At 35.5% G+C, this 17,919-nt stretch overlaps 2 protein-coding genes across 2 annotated transcripts; both read right to left on the reverse strand.

The window, feature by feature from the left end:
- On the reverse strand, window positions 496-9,393 carry LOC109722500 (GTP-binding protein TypA/BipA homolog). Its single transcript, XM_020250586.1, has 19 exons — window positions 8,982-9,393; window positions 8,282-8,356; window positions 8,024-8,174; window positions 7,611-7,679; window positions 7,348-7,520; window positions 6,137-6,274; window positions 5,834-5,959; window positions 5,400-5,498; window positions 4,284-4,407; window positions 4,038-4,101; window positions 3,276-3,330; window positions 3,071-3,195; window positions 2,503-2,576; window positions 1,963-2,012; window positions 1,636-1,722; window positions 1,487-1,537; window positions 1,309-1,392; window positions 1,031-1,081; window positions 496-944 (listed from the first exon to the last, which is right to left on the reverse strand). The coding sequence occupies exons 1-19, from the start codon at window positions 9,333-9,335 to the stop codon at window positions 861-863; spliced, it is 2,034 nt and encodes a 677-aa protein (XP_020106175.1). The 5' UTR covers window positions 9,336-9,393; the 3' UTR covers window positions 496-860.
- On the reverse strand, window positions 10,185-17,228 carry LOC109722388 (peroxidase 19). The gene is made up of 3 exons (XM_020250438.1): window positions 16,764-17,228; window positions 15,873-16,079; window positions 10,185-10,831 (listed from the first exon to the last, which is right to left on the reverse strand). Exons 1-3 carry the CDS (start codon window positions 17,073-17,075, stop codon window positions 10,247-10,249), a joined length of 1,104 nt encoding a protein of 367 aa, XP_020106027.1. The 5' UTR covers window positions 17,076-17,228; the 3' UTR covers window positions 10,185-10,246.

Below are 17,919 nucleotides of genomic sequence, written 5' to 3' on the forward strand. Positions count from 1 at the left end.
TAATAAAGTAAAATTTGTTTAAAAACAGTATAACAATAAGACCTTACAGCAAAATAAAAATAAAATCACAAAATAATTAAGATTAACTGTTCGAACCACAAGATGGCAAAGCAAAATAAGCTAAACCCAAAAATTAGTTAAGTGCAATTTTTTAGACCACATAATAGCAAAGTGAAAATATGCTAAAACACACTGGTAAATTGAAGTTAACCTTTGTAATAAAAAAGCCAAAAAGAACTTAAAGCAGAAAGATTAAAAAAAGGGAAAGAAAGAAAAAAGAAAACAAAATGCCCCATTGATTTTATGGATGAACTACGATTTACCAGTGTGTTTTAGCATATTTTCACTTTGCTATTATACACTGGTAAATTGAAGTTAACCTTTGTAATAAAAAAGCCAAAAAGAACTTAAAGCAGAAAGATTAAAAAAAGGGAAAGAAAGAAAAAAGAAAACAAAATGCCCCATTGATTTTATGGATGAACTACGATTAGAGGATGATGATAATAATAATAATAATAATAATAATAACAAACACAGAAGAAAATAAATTTATTACACCTCAAGCTCCATATAAAGCCCTAGTGCTTATCCATCCTTTTAAGGATAATGTTATTGATAATACATCCTTTCAAAATGTTAACAGCAGCTAAAAAGCCCAGGTTTATTCTATTGCAGTTCACCTTCACATGTCAAAAACAGTAAAATCAATGAAAGGGGTAACTTTGTTTTCTTCTCATGCAACATGTTAAACAATATCAAAATTTTGCGTGGCAAAATAAATTATGAATAAATATCATGTACCTTTGGAGGCCATTGAATTCTATAGGTGAAAAGGTAAGAGAATGTATCCTAGTGTTGTTTCAATCTTTTGGCTTATTTCTCATCATCTTACGCTTATTGGCGTCGAGATATCTCTTTCGCAACCTGATAGCCTTGGGAGTTACCTGCATGGAATTGTGTATATCGTCAGTTTATGCATATAAACTCCTGCTGATGGATAAACCTTCGAAAGAAACCCATTAAAACTCGCCTCGATAAGCTCATCTGAAGCGACATATCCAATTGCCTCTTCCAGAGTCATCTGAGGAAATTTAGTTTCCATATGTAAATTAGAGACAGATCGCACATTTCTAGAACCACTGAAAATAACTGATTTCAATCATCAATGAATACAACGCTTATAGTATAGAATGGACATTAATTGCTCGTCGATATCATGATGGACGGACAAAGCAGCATCTCCTTTTGTCACATCTGAATAACCTATGATCATACAAAAACATATAACATGGTTTTATTAATGCATACCAGTCGAGGTGGAGATAGCCGGACATTTTCATCCTTTCCCGGTGCACGGATGTTTGTCAATTCTTTTGTTCGCACAGGGTTCACCTGTCAATAAGGTAATTTTTAGAAAATCACTGCTTATAGCAAGAATGAAAATTAACAAAGTAAACTTCATCTTTCCAAAGTACAACATACTTACATCAAGATCAGAATCACGCGAGTGTTCACCAACTATCATGCCCTCGTATGTCTTCAGAAAAAAGAAATAGGTAAAGAATATGACTAACACAGTAGCTTTCGCTATAAGAGCTGTTGAAAACCAACGAAGTAAGATTGAGTGAGTACTACCTCCACACCAGGAGCAACAAAGAGAGTTCCACGTGCTTCTAAACTCATAAGGGCGTGTGCTGTGACAATTCCATTGCCCACTGATACCTATTTATAATGTACACAAAAATATGTAAGGACTAAGGAACATCCATAATAAAGGTATTAATCGAAAGTCCATTGTTCTAAAAGGCGGTGTAACCAGATAAGATGCTGCATAACGTCTATGCAATAGGCAAATTCACTTGTGAGTGTTTGCTCATGTAATCAATTTTTTAAAAAACCTAATAGGCGACCAGTTGTTGATCTACCAACGAAAAATCCAGCAGGCAAAAAGAAATTGCTTACCAATACCCCTTTCCTAACATTCCCAAGTAGGCCTCGATATTTTGAATAAGCTGCAAAAATTGAGAATGTTAAGAATCCATTCATCAAATGATCCAAATTTTGGCTTACTCGATTGGAAGACACAGACAAGTTTTTCTTAAGTGGTATAGCAAATTGAACAACATATTTCTTACTACTTCAACTTGCCAGTAAGAAAGAAATTTAACGTAGACATAGTAAGATCCGATGTTCCCAATACATGATATAGTTAATAATACAATGACTAGATAATAAAGCGGTTAACTCCAGTCCAGACTCCACAAAAGATCATTATATATTTAATTGCATCGGAGACAAATTTTTCTCTATCATATATAAATTAAGAAGGTAAAATATACAGAGTTTAACAGAAAATAGGGTATTTTAAAATGTCTTACTTATCTCTATGTTTTTACTGATTAATAATTGCACTAAATATTCACGTGAAAGCCATAAAAAAAAAGAGAGAAACAATCTGTGAAATGAGATAACTGCAGGCCGTCTACGAGCCAAAACACATACACTGGAAAGCACGGTGCATGAATCCAGTGCCACGTGTATCGCTGCTAAACACACCTTTATAGCCAACTAGGCCCCTGCATAATGAGAAAAGAAATTAATTATACACAAATACCAATATGCTAACCCCATAATTAAGTCTGAGATAATTCATTTATCAAATTTTCAGTGTTAATATTTCCAGATGCTATAAGAAGTGTAATCACAAAAATAGCCATCTCGAGAAATTACCATATGGTCAAGCTTGCCTATTTCAGAAAAGGATAGCTAATTGCTCAGATAACAATTATGTTCCAAAAACCAGATATAAGCAAACTAAGTTATAAGCAAGCCAGAGCTATGTTCAGAGCTTCCTTCTGCCTTATTATTGAGTTGGACATAGAATGAATCATCTTCACAAAGATATCTTTCATTGCAGGAAAATTATTCTCTTTTCCTCAGTGCATGCTCAGCTAACATTGAATATCAAAACTATTCAAACTAAAATAGCATTCCCTAGATTGTCAAAAATAAATAGAATATCATACAAACGAGAATAGGAAAAGAAACGGAAAATAAAACATTTGCCAACCTAGATGGGCAGGACAAAGAAATTCGAGTCCTCCCATCACAACCAGGAACAGGGCCCATGTCAACCACCTCACCCCGCCGATGTGAAAGGGCTTCCATGACGAGGCCCACATGTTCATCATTTACCTGAATGCATATGATTTATCAATAAGAATTGCCAACAAGAACAGAAAGCAAAAATATTTAGATTGCTTATAAGAGTTTACCTCAATTGTCACTTCTTCTATGGGTTCCAGCTTTTCACCACCCTCAGTTTTATACCTAGTCCAAGAAAACAAGAAACAATTAGCTTCAGTTAAGAATACGACAATGCTAACATTCTGCAATCAAGAATCCAACAGTTCAGTAAATGTTTGCCATATTACCAAATATATCTACATTAATTATATAAATGGGAAATTGGATAGTGGAAAGACAACCAGTTTAAAATGTGGAGAGGCAAGGCAAAGGGTTGTTAAAATACTATCATGTTAAGTGAATGACTTGGTGAGATTATCTAAGAATATCCTACGCATTTTCTTGAAATATATTGCACTTGAATCCAGAGAAAACAGGTAATATTACAATACAAAACATTAAATTCTTCACTGAGTGCCAACCGACATTGCTAAACAGTATGCATTTCCACATGAACATAAAGAAACAAGATAGAACTTCTTCAAAATTTCAGGGACACATAATTGTCTATGTGATGCATCCATTCATACAACAATTTGGTTTGCTGATGATCTATTAACTCTCAGACGCATTCTCACAAGACCAATAGTGAAAATAATTAAGAGTACGTAGGGACTTTATTGTAGTGGTCTATGACTAGTTGGCTATGAGCTACACTGTATAAACTGCACTCAAACTGAGCTTTACTTGTTTAATTAAAAGCAGATGTTAAATATAAATAGATGAGAACCATGCTAGCAGGATAAAACATGGAAAAACAAAACTATAGTGCAGCAAAATTAAGAACTCACATGACTCTTGGGGGAGAAACAGAGAGTTCAAACCCCTCACGCCTCATGTTTTCAATTAAAATACCTGGAAGTTTCAGAAAGGCAAATGCATCCAATGTCATAAAATAAGTGAGAAACTAAAAACTGCATGGTACAAGAAAGACCTCCAATAGACAAGTGAGAAATATGCAACTCAAGAGAGAGTAGCTTCTATGGTGAAATTAAAAGACTATGTAATTAGAGAAAAAAGTGCAAATAGATTAGGACCCAGCTGAAGCTCTCCTCTCCCTTGGACTTCATAGGATTCTGACATTGGTCCAGGAAGAACATTAATTGCCAAGTTTGTCTCTGCTTCTGCCATCAAACGGTCACCTATTTTTCCTCCAGTTAACTGTAAATGATATAACCATTATTACAAGAAAACTAAGGATGATCTGAAAGAATAAACCCTACGAAGGAAAATTGTAAGCCTCTTGAGGTTTTCAAACATGCTACATTACTGTGCAGCTGAATATGCAAGTGCAAAGAAAAGGTACACTAGGGTCTTAAGCAACAAAGGAAGATTTCAGGTAAACTAACACATAATTCGGAGACTAATACGTGCTCTCAATAAATTAAAGCTGCTTATGTACGCTTAAGAAAATTAAAAATATATGTATGTCACCAGCTCTTCAAACATTGGTTTCAAGAATGTACTAAAAACTATATAATACGAAAAGACTAAAAAAAGAGATATTCAGATGTTCCTGAATTTTGTTACCTTTCAAAGAAAAAGTTAATTCAAGGCACTCCAGGACAAGGAGAGCAAATCCTATTAGTCATCATGGGGTAAAGCTAAATCCCAAATATTAGAAACGAAAAATTGCTTCGAATAACATAGAAGCAAGTTCTGAGAGATTCATTCAAATAACATTAAGACCTCCCAACCACATTCAACAAAAATTTTCCGTTTTACATCACTCTGGAAAAAAAAATAATAGTCCCTTTACATTATTCCACAGAAAAGTGACAAAAGTAAAATTGTGACAAATTATTGCACAGCAAGATGAATCTCTACAAAACATTAAAAAACATCGATCAAATGTCATCCTGCTTAACTTAGGAGGAAATTCTCTAAAAAGTGAACAGAACTCATCAGCAATACTCAATTCTACACTTATTTAGCACCTCTTATCTTATTCAAACAACTTCAATGTAGAAAATGAACTGACATAAAAAATCAATACTTCTAAACTATAAAGTCATTGAAGAACACAAAATACAGAAAGAAAAGACATTATGTAATGAGAAAATGTCACAGACTTGCAAAAGAGATGAATTTTAGCAATAACAAGAATGCATGAGCATTCTAAGCTAACTTTTCCATAGTTATCTGCTACTTACATGGGTTCCATCGCGGCCAGCCAATGGAGAATCATTGACACCAAATGTCATAGAAATAGTTGGGGGATCCAACTCAATAGTTGGCAGAGCAGTCATGACCTGAGGTTTTTGTAGTCATTAATCGGCACCCAAAAAAAAAAAGTTTATATATCTCTTCTCTTCAATTGTGTTGACATATAGATATAACAAAAATACAATAGCACAGCACACAGAGAAACCCTTGCCATAGTAGTTATTTTTGTTCAAAGAACCCAACATATCATAAGAGGATTATCTTTTCACAATTACAAAATTCATGATGACTAAGTACAAGTACAGTTTTATCATTGCATGATACACTGTAAGTAGTAGATACTCTATGTCTTTTTGCCCTCAGCAACTTCTGTTCATAAAAACTACAACATGTGCAAAGGCAAGCTTTATGGAATAAGTACCTCCACATTTGCAACAGTGTGCCCTATAGATGGAGTCATTAATCCAGCCATTGAAACTATGTCCCCAGCCCCAGCACAGTCAATTATGACAGTACTTGTGCCCTTCTTTTTCATAAGCTTAACAACCTGAATATCATCAAAATTAAGTATAAGTGGCCATGATTAACGGTGTATCAGCATGCACAAAAGTCTTTGAAGTTTGAATAAATCCTAAGACAGGAGTTCATCTTATTTAACATGATCAGCTCAACTCATCTAGTCCTAATGCCACAATGGTAAGTAAAAGACATAATTGAGATCAACCTTTCCTTCCTCAATCTTCTGGACTCCATCATCTGTGCATCGAAGGCCATGTATTTTATCTCCAATATGAACAATTCCTGATGTTATGCGTCCTGTAAGTATTCGTCCAAGATAGAAATCACGCTCCATCATAGAAACCTGCCAGAGACTATAATCATGTCTTTCAAGGCTTGGTAGATAAAGAAATAAAACCAAAAGAGAATATTGACCACAATATCAATTGTGGTAATTTCCAGCAAAGAGAAACTAATAAAACCATGCTGGAAACAACAGCTGGAGAACTTCACGTCATTAGCAACCTCAAAAACCATTGATGGATGGAAGACACACATAAATGAGCAAGGGTAACATAAAAAAAGAAGTTTAAAAAAGGGAAGAAAAAGAAAGTAAAACTGCAATACGTAAATCACAATGCCCTGTAGCAGAAAATATCAAAATTATGGACAATGAAAATGAAGAAACAACATCTCAAAGAACTAAAAGATAGATGCTAGTTGTCCTATGCAGATTGTTGCCAGATGAATTAGCCATACTAAACAGTTCAGACATCCATACAAGTTCAGTAGGATGAGCACCTTACTTCAGGAGAACAGTACTCCAAGGTTGAAGAGGCTTCATGGTTTTCAAAAAAAATAAGGCAAATATGTAAGGTTATTGTATTTCTACTAAACAGCACAACTCCTAATTAAGACCAGCTGTTAAGATCTCAATACGCTTTGTCCTAGAAGTCATACAATGATACAGAAAACAAATCTGTGGGAAGTATAGAAATGAGATAGCAGGAAACTAGCCAACAAAGAGGATCAAAAGTCGTTAAATTTTTACAAAGAGGACATAGATAACAATGCCAAAGTTCAATTAAGAAAGGGATTTCCTCAATTCATAAAATCAATACAAGTATGCATCAGAAAAGTTGTGCTAGACAGTAACAAAGAATACGAAAATCAACTGCGTTTCCACCGAAACAAACAAGGATGCCGTCAATTACATCAGAAATTTCCATCATGAAGCTACGAATAAAAAAGAGCAAAGAAGATAGAGGGGAAAAAAAAGAAAGAAAGAAGAAAGAAATATGCATATCATAGTCCGACAAGAGCTAAGACTATAATATATGATTAACAACATAGCTTCAAAAATTAAATTAAGAAGTGACGCATCGTATAGAAATCACAGGAATAATATCAATAGCCATGTAGATTACTTATACTAACCAACATCTGAAAGGGAGCCTCAAGGTTTGCATTTGGAGGAGGGACATGCTTTACTATAGCATCAAGTAATGCTGACATGTTCCTTGCATCCTCTGCAGGACCTTTCGTGAATGTTGAGGAAGCCCAACCTTCTTTAGCAGAAGCATAAAGAACCGGAAAATCTAGCTGTTCCTCTGTGTAATTGAACAAAAGAACAACATCAAACTCAAAAATCACATCAAAATGTACAGTTAAGAGGTAAAAAGAGTTAAAACTAAAAGCACCTGTTGCACCAAGGTTAGCAAAAAGATCAAAGACCAAACTCTCAACCTCATTGCATGTCTCTTCTGAAACTGCAGACAAAGTAAAGCTGTAAAGACATCAAACAGAAAAAAAGCAGGAAAAATCAAAAACTTTTTATGGTAGTCCAACTGCCTGAATTGAGCTGCTGACTAGACTGCTCTTATAGGACATCATAAAGTAAGGTTCAGTTTCTGTTTCTGGTTCCTTTCAGAGAGAATAGTGAATGAACTTATTATTATGGTAGAAAATGACATCTGCTAGATATTAATTTTGAAACCTGAACAGCATTACATACAATAAAAATATTGAGTAAGTTATTTAAGTAATAGCAACAAAAGAAGCATCACTACGAAAAAAAAAAAGAAGCATTTGTATTGTATATTAGAACGCATACCTGAAGGCCTATCAACTTTGTTCAGAAGGAGAATTGGGCGAAGCCCATATCTCAGAGCTTTCGCCAGAACAAACTTTGTTTGTGCAAGGGGTCCTTCTCCTGCATCAACAACCAAGACTGCTCCTTCGACCATCCCAACAACACGCTCAACCTATACATCGGTAAAATATATACAATTTTTTACTTTTCTGCCTGATTTTCCTTCTAAATCAGTCAAAACTGGCAGAAAAACCAAAAGGTTTTGATTAAATTACATACTTCACCACCAAAGTCCGCGTGACCAGGTGTGTCAACCATGTTGAGCTCATTATTCCTCCATGAAATGGAAGTGACCTGACAAAATCAAGAAATGAATGAATTGAACTCATCTCGAATTCTCCAGCATCGCGTTTCTAGTTGTCTCAAGTCCTTGTTTGAAATCATAATTTAATGGGATTTCAGTTAACTCCGAAGAATTTTGTGGGGTTCCTCATAATATCACTTGCCACTGCTTTAATTACCATTTAAAAAGTGTATATTAGAAAAAGTAGACAAATTGAAAAATAATTTCCCATTTCATAAACAATAAAAACAGGACACAATTAAATTCAACTCAAATTTATTCCAAACAGAAATATCCATTCCAACTAAATCAAATCAAATTGAACTCTTGCAAAGTAAAATCAATTAAATTATTATCAGATTCAACTCCAACCGAGATTCAATTGTAAAAAAAAAACATTTTTTTAGACAAATTGAAAATGATTTCCCATTTCATAAACAATAAAACAGAACAAAATTAAACTCAACTCCAATTTATTTCCTAACAGAAATATCCATTCCAAGTGAATCGAATCAGATCGAAATGAACTCTTCTAAACTGAAACCGATCGAAATCTCATCAGATTCGATTCCAACCGAGGATTCTTCATGCAATTAACTACTACGAGGAGCGGTTGGATTCGACTTCGATCCGTACCTTGGACGCGATGGTGATGCCGCGCTCGCGCTCGAGGCTGATGGAGTCGAGGGCGCGCTCGTGGGGGAGGTCGGCGCCGCACTGGCGGAGGAGGCGGTCCATGAGCGTCGTCTTCCCGTGGTCGACGTGGGCTATCACGGCGACGTTCCGGAGCCGGGACGCGTCAAGGGCGTCGGTGCTCCCCGCCGCGGGTGCGGCGGCGGCGGCGGCGGGGGAGGAGGCGGCGGAGGCGGAGAAGAGGCGGGGGAAGGGGGAGGGGAAGGTTCTAGAAGGGAGAGGAAGCTTTGAGAGGAGGGGCGGGGAGGAGGGAGTGGCGGAGCGGAGGAGGCGGCGTAGGAGGAGAGCGGCGGCCATTTCTCTTCGGCGGCTTCGCTGTGCCTCCGCAACGCGTTCGAGGGGGCAGACGAAGACGAGGGTTTATGGGTTTTTGTTATCTCGCCGTTGGGATTGGAACGGTTCGCTTATTGGGCCCCGTTCAAAGCCCACTTTGATTTTGGACCGAATTTAATTGTAATAATAATAACTTGTTCACACTTCGAATTTGATACTCCATCTAGGAATGTCAATGAGTATGAATATTCTAAATATTATTCGAACTCAAACATAAATGTGACGGGTTTACTCGAGCTAAATAGGTATGGATTCGATAATGGATATAAAAAATAAAAACCCGACAGATATAAATACGGGTATGGATTTTGTATTTACCCAACCCGAGCCCGAATCCAAATCCAAATAAATTATATATATACATAATTTATTTTTATTTATTTATATAATATATAAAAATATTTAATAAATTTTATCTCTTAGATCTTCATTCAACTCAACCGTATAGATTTTTAAAACCCGCCGGGTTCGGGTTCGGATTTTGGATTTTTAGTTGGATACGGATATAGATATGAATTTTTAAAACCCGCCGGATTTGGATCTGGATATAGATTTTAATTTGGTTTTCAGGTTCGGATTTGAATTTTTAAAAATCTGACCCAAATCCGACTTATTGAGATCCCTGCATCTGAGGTAGGATGCATACGTTTCATAATCCCTCAAATCCTTATCTAGCAATGATTTTTTTATTTTTTTTTATTTTTTTTTTTTTGCTCTTGTAATATCAAAATTAGCTCTGCGTCAAATACCAATTCTAAAAAAACAAGAATAAACAACTAAAAAAGCAATGATCCGCGCGTTTATGTATATTAACAACAAACCCACACAATTATTAATTAATCAAACAAAAGTCTTAATAAATATTTGTTATTTATTTATATCATGGGCAAGCTCTCACTACACAGCCTCCTCACCTCCCCCGTCCTCCCCTTCTTGACCCTAATCTCCCCCATCTTCTCCATCCCCTCGGCGAACGCCGCGAAGAAGCTCGCCTTGTCCCTGCCCATCTCCTGCACGACGGGCCGCGTCCGCGCGTCGAGGAACAGCGCCTGGTCGGTGGCGAGCAGGCCCATCTTGGCCTCCAGGTTGGCGTAGTAGGCGTGGTCGAACGCGAACGGCGTGCGCACGTCGAAGGGCGCGACCACGTCCGCGTTGCCGCCGGCGTGGGGGCAGGACATGCGCAGCGCCTTCAGCAGGCGCGGGTCCATGGCCGGGTCGGGGCCGCGGCTGCCGCGGAAGTCGTAGAGGCGGGCCACGAACTGGTCGCAGTGCGAGAACCCCACGGTGTGCGCGCCGGAGAGCGCCACGAGGTCGCGCCGCGTCAGGCCCTTCAACCGGAAGAGGCGCAGCAGGTCGTCGACCGTCGCGTTGGCGCGCGGCAGGTTCGGCCGGACCTTCCACGCCAGCGACACCTTGCTGTCCCGCCGGCCCTGCTTCACCGGGTAGTAGGGACCGCCAGCCTGCATGCATGCATGCAAATTCACAATATCAGGATTCTATTTTTATTTATTTATTTCTGACTTTCTTTGATAGTTATAAAATTTAAAATAATTCTATATAAAAAATATACAAAAAATTTCAAATACCAACCCTGTGTTTCACACCCGTGTTTCACATTTTCTCACTTTAGTATCATATGGTTTAAAGTGTATCAATTTAGTGCCATGTAGTTTCAGTTTTATCTTTTTATTATCGATTTCACTAATTTTTTTTGTTAAATCAGTGATAAAATTAAAATTAAAGGGTACTAAAGTAAATATTCGATAAACCTAAGTTGGGTATCTGAAATTTTTTGTATATAATAATTTTACGAAATATTAACGAAGAGGTTGACGAAAAGGTAAAAATAAAATTACATGACACTAACTTGATACACTTTAATCCACAAGGTACTAAAATGAGAATGTGCGAAATCACAAGAGTGGTATTTGAAGTTTATTCAAAAATATATAATATGACTAAATCTCTTAACCTGGTTATAACATATTTGGTGATAACTAGGCCGACCAAATCTCTTAATCCGGCTATAATATATTGATGGAGGATTCGGCCCAAGAGGTTAAAAATGTTAAGCATGTTAATTATAGCTGGGGTAGTTGTAGAATGAGTAACTTCCTAAAAAGTGAGGCATCATATTTGTTATCAGAGTTCTAGAGCTAGAATAGTTTTAGAATATATGACCTTCGTAGAAGTGGGGCACCACAATTTCAAAAACCTACATTATGTCTCTTTAAAATTTTGCTTACAATTTCAGGAGAGTATAGCATTAATGAAGAGGACAGAAGTAATCAAATTATTCATATTTGTTCCATAAATAAATAAATATATATAATTTTTAATTTTATTATTTTGAAGGATAATTTTGGCAATAATTGCTGGATCTTCGGTCCTAATAGTGCTCCAAATGTTCTACTTTTTTTTAAAAAAAATGAACGATTAATTTACTGAAAGCGCACAAATACAGCATCTACGAACTTCGATTGTAATTCAGCTCTACTCAACCTTCGTCACGAAACAGAATGCTGGCCTTTTAATTTGTTGCCTCTTCTCCAAAAATTCTAAACTTGTGAAATTATGATTACTTCCAAGCACCTCCTAGCTTTGAAAACAAAAGGTTTTAATTAATTAAAAGAAACAATCCATTAAGCTTTGTAGTGAATGAACTGGCAGATTATGTCTTTTACTAATAATCCAAATGGTTACCGAATCTCTGAGCAGGTCAATCTGGTAGCTCTTTTGTCTGCTACCCATAAGACAGATTATGAAAAGACTTATCTATGGAATCTGAAAAATGTGTTGTCATATGTTATGCCTGGAATTTTTGGGCATGATTTTTCTGTGTGCAGAAATTTTCTGCACATGGTATTTTTTCACCGCGCACTTGTAGCGGAATGGACTTCAGTCGTCGAATGTCAGTAGCTGAGATCTATACTACCACATATCAGAGACAATGGATCTCAATCGTCGAATGCCGACGGCTAAGATCTATGCGACGATATGACCTCTTCGATCTATATGAAAATTCTATGCACATAAGTTGTATAAAATATAGGGTTAATTACATCCCACTACACCGTACTTTTCTATTATATTCATATGCACTATTCTACTCTTTTTTTTTTCAAATACGTTATTACCATATTATATTTTAGGAAAAACTTCAAAAAAACTCCATGTGGTTTCACACTTTCTCACTTTAATATTCTGTGGTTTAAAATGTATCAAGTTAGTACCTATGGTTTCGCACTTTTTCACTTTAGTAACATATAGTTTAAAGTGTATCAAGTTAGTACTCTGTTGTTTCATTTTTGTATCAAGTTAGTACCCTGTGGTTTCAATTTTTTTTTTTATTATCCATTTCGGGGTATATAACTTAACGAAATATTAAACCACAGAGTACTAAAGTGAGAAAGTGCGAAACCACAGGGTACTAACTTGATACACTTTAAACCATATGGTACTAAAGTGAGAAAGTGCGAAACCACATGGTACTAAATTGATACACTTTAAACCACATGGTACTAAAGTGAGAAAGTGCGAAACCACACGGGGGACTTTTGAAGTTTTTCCTATATTTTATTAATCTATACACTATATTTTAGTGTTATTTTCTTTTCTACCTTATAATTTTCTTTTCTCATAGTTATTAATATCTCAAGTGTTGTTTTCTTGCCGATCTATATTCATGTTAACAAATCTATTATTTTAAATAAAATTTAATCACTTTATTAAGAGGGGATAAATAGTAAAAAAAAAAATTTATGATAGAGTCACTAAATACTTATTTCAAATTATTTTTTACTATTTTTTTCATTTTTTCATATATTTTACTATTTTCTTGTCCAACGAGTTAAAATATATGCGCGGTCACTTTCAACCAATTTTTAACATTTTTTATCTAAAAATAATAAGTTTATTGCTTATCACCCCTGTTTGAGTGTTTGGTATGGGGTTAAGGGGTGGAATAACCCCTTAACCCCATACTTACTCCCAAACACCCATCTTTTGGGGTGGGGTTAACAAACCCCACCCCCCGGGTTAGGCTTCAGTTATAATTGCATTTTTTGAGGGTTAAAATGCAGTTATAAGTAAAATATTAAAATAGTTCGGGAAATGCAAATACGAGTGAAATTTGAACTTAAGAAAATTTTAATATAGTTGTTATTAAATTTTAGAAATTTTCAAAGTCACAAAAAAATAGTGAGAAATATTTTTTGGTACAAAATTACGTTAAAATTAATTTAATTTTACTCCTCAAAATTATTTGCAATCATAGAATTTTAAAATAAAAAAAAGCTTTTATTTCAATACATTAATGTGAGGGTATTTTCGTCTTTTTATCTCTTTACCAGTCACTATTTTTCTTATCCCACCTACTCCAACCAAACATTATTTTTTACTATCCTGAACTAACTTCAACCCCCAACCAAATACAAAAATACTCTAACCCCATCTTAACCCTGAATTTAATCCTATTTCTGGAATAACTAGCGTTTTCTTAACCCCGAACCAAACGGTAGAGGGGTTAAGAAAATGGATATTCAAATGGTAGACTTAAAAAAAAAAAGAAGAAAAGTACAGTATAAAAAGTAAAACAAGGTAAAGAACAGTGTAGTATAACATAATTAAGCCTAAAAAATATCTCAACAAGTTAGGTGCTGCTACTTTCTATTTACTGTAGGTGATCCAATTCAATAAGGATAACTTAATTTGCTTTAAAAAAAAAAAAAACAAAAGGTATTCCAATCTAAGATTTGAGATGCAAAATGTATAATTTATTTTTTCATAAAAACTTCGCTTTGAAAGAGCTAGCGTAGTAATTTAAGAAACCAGATACATCCTTCATTCAGGTCATTTAAAAAAAAAATGACCACCAATTTAATTCCAAACCCACAAATATATTGAGCTCATTAAAACCCTTAAGAGCCTACAAATGAGATTGGAGTGTGATTAACCTTGCACTAATAACTCCTAGAGAGATTAGGGTACGGTTGTGATGCGGGCCTAAGTCATGTTAAACAGGAAGAAGCATAAGGGCGAAAAAAGAGATACACGAAGAACATAATTCTTCGACAAAAATACAAATATTATTACTTAATTCTAAAAACTAATTACATTAACTGAACGTTATACATATATAGCGTTGATACCCAAATTCTACTATAATTGAAGATAATAAATTCTAATATATCTCTAAACATAAGCCGATTAGAAATAACCAAATAATCGGATTCAAAATAGAAAATATAAAACTTACTGAAAATAACCTAAACTTGCAAAAATGAAGTTCTAAACAATTGAATTTGGGCGCAAACTCGATGTCAATTGCTTTACTATTCGACGCATAGATTTCGAAAAGTGTTTTTTCAATTAGAGTTATACGCTAAAAACGAACACTCGAGCGAAAAATTATGACCGTTTAAAAGTTTTCCGCGCCGATTGTAATATTGTCGAACTCAACAAAAATTTCGGACCAGCTTAGTTGAGTCGTGCTTTTTCAAAAACTTTAAAGTTAAATTGACCGCATTAGGTTGGCATTGAGGTCACCAAATATTATAGAAATATAATTCTCTATTTTTCAATTGGGCCGTAGAAAATAAATCGTCACAACGTTACATTAAGTACGGAAAGAAATAAGATACCTTTTTATCGGACTTTCTCATAGCACCTAATGCAATCTCTCCGCAATCCAAACAGCGCTATAGTGATTAAGGGTTTCTAATGTTAATTAATTTGGTTTAGTTTGGGGAATTATTTAGTAGTTGTTCCACCTAAAATTCCATTTGGTACCTAATCAAAATAGGACTGAATTAATTTAGAATTTAAATAGTGAATAGGAATTCGCAAAGAGAGAAAAGAAGAAATTTTAAGGAAAAAACAATTTGGTCATAAAAAAGTAACCACAGAAGAGTTAAAAATGTTATATTATTATTAGAACTTATTTTTTAGTGAGTTGCATCTTAATACATGCCGTTATCTATTTAACTCTTTCTATTAACGGGCATTGAACTAACTTGTCCCCTCACGTAGTCACGTGATCACGTGGGATCCGATCCAATAGGGAGGCTTTTTTATCCCCACTTGTGTGCTAGCCATTAAAGTTAAAATAAGTTACTTATACTACTTTGACCATATACAAATTTTACTTATTTATTTATTTATTTATTTATTTTTTTTTTACATGTGCTAATATAACACTTTTAATTAGTTTTTGATTACTATAATTACCATGTATAATCGATGGTTTAAAACCCTGTCCTTGTGAATTGTAAGTTGTAACATTACTCATTGTATACATATACCACTTATGTTCGCATGCATAAATATTTTGTTTGGCACATTATTTTTGTTTGAACGTAATAACTAAATTCTCCTTATTTCAAGTCAAACTATATTGCGGGTATTATAAATAAATAAAAAATCTCTATAGCGCGCAAGTTATTATAAGATACTTTATGAATTGGACGGTGAAACTACCGGGCTTAGAAGAAGAAAGCGTACCAGATGTACAAAATCCCGTGCCGCAATGGCGAGGATGTCGGCGCAAGACACCACTCCGGGGCACTTGCTCTCTACCGCCGCCTTCGCAATCTCCACCACCTCGAACGCCTCCGGCGCCAGATTCTTGTTCTCCTCCACGTCCCGCTCCACTTTCTCTGTAGCGCCCCCACCAGATGTCGGGGCAATTAAAATGGACGCATCACAGCCCTAAATTTCACATTTAAAAAGGAAAAAAAAATCCAGAGCCAATCATTAGCCCCTCCTCCCTTAAAAGGAAAAAACTTTTTGCACGAACTTGATCATCATGTCAACCAGAAAAGGATCCACCAACAAAGTAAATTTAAAAACACAATAAGTTACCGTTATTTAAAAAGAAATGATCGATATAATATAAAGTTGATGAGCGGTTGAAATTGTGTCTTCAATTGGTAGTTTGATTCTGCCCGCATCCTTTATCAAAGAAGAAAACTAAAAATGTTTACAATTAATATTAGTGGTAATTTAGAAAAAAAAAAAAGAAAAAAATATATAGGGATTGGATATGGAGAGTAGCATTCCACACGGTCCACCGCTGACGTGGTGCACCCATTCCTCTCCGGCACACGTTAGCAAAAAGCCATTGGGCTCCGCTAAAATACGCCTTTCTAAAAATTTACAATGTTCCCTACCAACACGAGTAAATTTACTCTAAAATCAGCCGATCTAATTTTTTTAGAAAAAAATATAATAAAAATAATTTTTAAAAATTATAGTAAAATAAATAAATTTTATAAGAAAATAATTTGATTGGTTGGAGACGTTGTCATGGGCCATTTATATGACTATTATATTTTAGATTTTTTTTCAATCAGCACGTGAATAAAATTCGGAGCCGATAAAAATAATGATTACTTCGACAAAGCAGTCGTGGAAGAAGAGCCGGATGGTGGCGGGACCCGCCGCCGGGCACTCGCGGTAGCGCGCGGCGGCGACGGACGCGACGATCTCCTCCACGTTCGGGCACGTCGCGCCGTAGAAGTTCGGCGAGAGCGCGTGGCGGACGGGCGCCGCTCTCTTCCTCGTCGCGTTGCGGCACGCCGCATTGCTAATCCCAACACTAGAAGCAACAAAAGAGGAGGAGAAGAAGCAGAAGAAAAAGACGGCGACGACAACAGCGACGACGGAGGAGGAGGAGGAGGAGGAGAGAGGAGACATGTGGTTCATGAATAAGCCTCCTCTCGTTATAAGAAAGATACAACGGAAGAAGAAACAAGCAGTAGATTAACTCTTTAGCTGTGATCTTTAGTAGCTGCCGTAGTGTTGGAGTGGAGGGAGAGAGTGGTGGGTGTGGTGTGTGTTTTGTTTGTGGGGTTTTAAAGAAATTGGGAAAAATGGGGAAATGGGGGATAATAATCCAAAGCCCGTGAACGAGGAGCTGCATGGAAGTTGGCGGAATCTGCGTGCGGATAGAGAGAGAAAAAGGTCAAAGCCAAAAAAAAAAAAAAAAAAAAAAAAAAAAAAAACTACCTGGCAGATTTTAGTGGCACGATTTTGGAGCATCTCAAATTTTGGCCGAAAATGTTTTTTTTTTTTTTTTGAAAATAAGCTTAGCTGAATCAACTCGAATTCAAATTTGAGACCTCAAATACTAACTATTAAACTCTTTATCACTCCCACGAGAAACGATCAGTGATTACATTGAAAGTTAAGGTAGCGTTTGATTCAACATAAAACGAATTGAACAATCATTTTTGATATAAAATTATTTTTTCGTAAAAATACTTTTACATATTTGAAAAAATAGAAGTTTATATTTTTCGGTGTTTTTTCGCGTTGCTGCGTTAAACTTTTTTTATTCATATTTTTCTACCCAATCAAATAAATGTAGATTTTTTTCTTTCAACCAAACAAATGTTGATGAAAAAAAAAAAAAAAATCCTTACAAACCAAACACTACAAAACGTAAAAAAAAATTTTCCCACAAAAAATTATTTTTCACGATTTTACGTAGAATCAAAACATTCCCTAAGTCTGATAAAATTTGGTCAAAATTATTGGTTATTTAATC

The sequence above is a fragment of the Ananas comosus genome, linkage group 16 (assembly GCF_001540865.1).
Source record: "Ananas comosus cultivar F153 linkage group 16, ASM154086v1, whole genome shotgun sequence".
Classification (NCBI taxonomy): domain Eukaryota; kingdom Viridiplantae; phylum Streptophyta; class Magnoliopsida; order Poales; family Bromeliaceae; genus Ananas; species Ananas comosus.

Bases quoted from the DNA above. Each gene is read 5' to 3' on its own strand.
- LOC109722500 (XM_020250586.1), bottom strand. From the start codon at position 9,335: ATGGCCGCCGCTCTCCTCCTACGCCGCCTCCTCCGCTCCGCCACTCCC. The intron at 8,175-8,281 runs GTATGTAATTTA...ACCGATGTATAG, and splicing joins ACGCGGACTTTGGTGGTGAA to GTTGAGCGTGTTGTTGGGAT. The intron at 3,331-4,037 runs GTGAGTTCTTAA...TTCTTGGACTAG, and splicing joins GTTTCTCCCCCAAGAGTCAT to GTATAAAACTGAGGGTGGTG.
- LOC109722388 (XM_020250438.1), bottom strand. From the start codon at position 17,075: ATGAACCACATGTCTCCTCTCTCCTCCTCCTCCTCCTCCTCCGTCGTC. The intron at 16,080-16,763 runs GTAATCATTATT...TGTGAAATTTAG, and splicing joins TCCACGACTGCTTTGTCGAA to GGCTGTGATGCGTCCATTTT. The intron at 10,832-15,872 runs GTACGCTTTCTT...GCATGCATGCAG, and splicing joins CACGGGATTTTGTACATCTG to GCTGGCGGTCCCTACTACCC.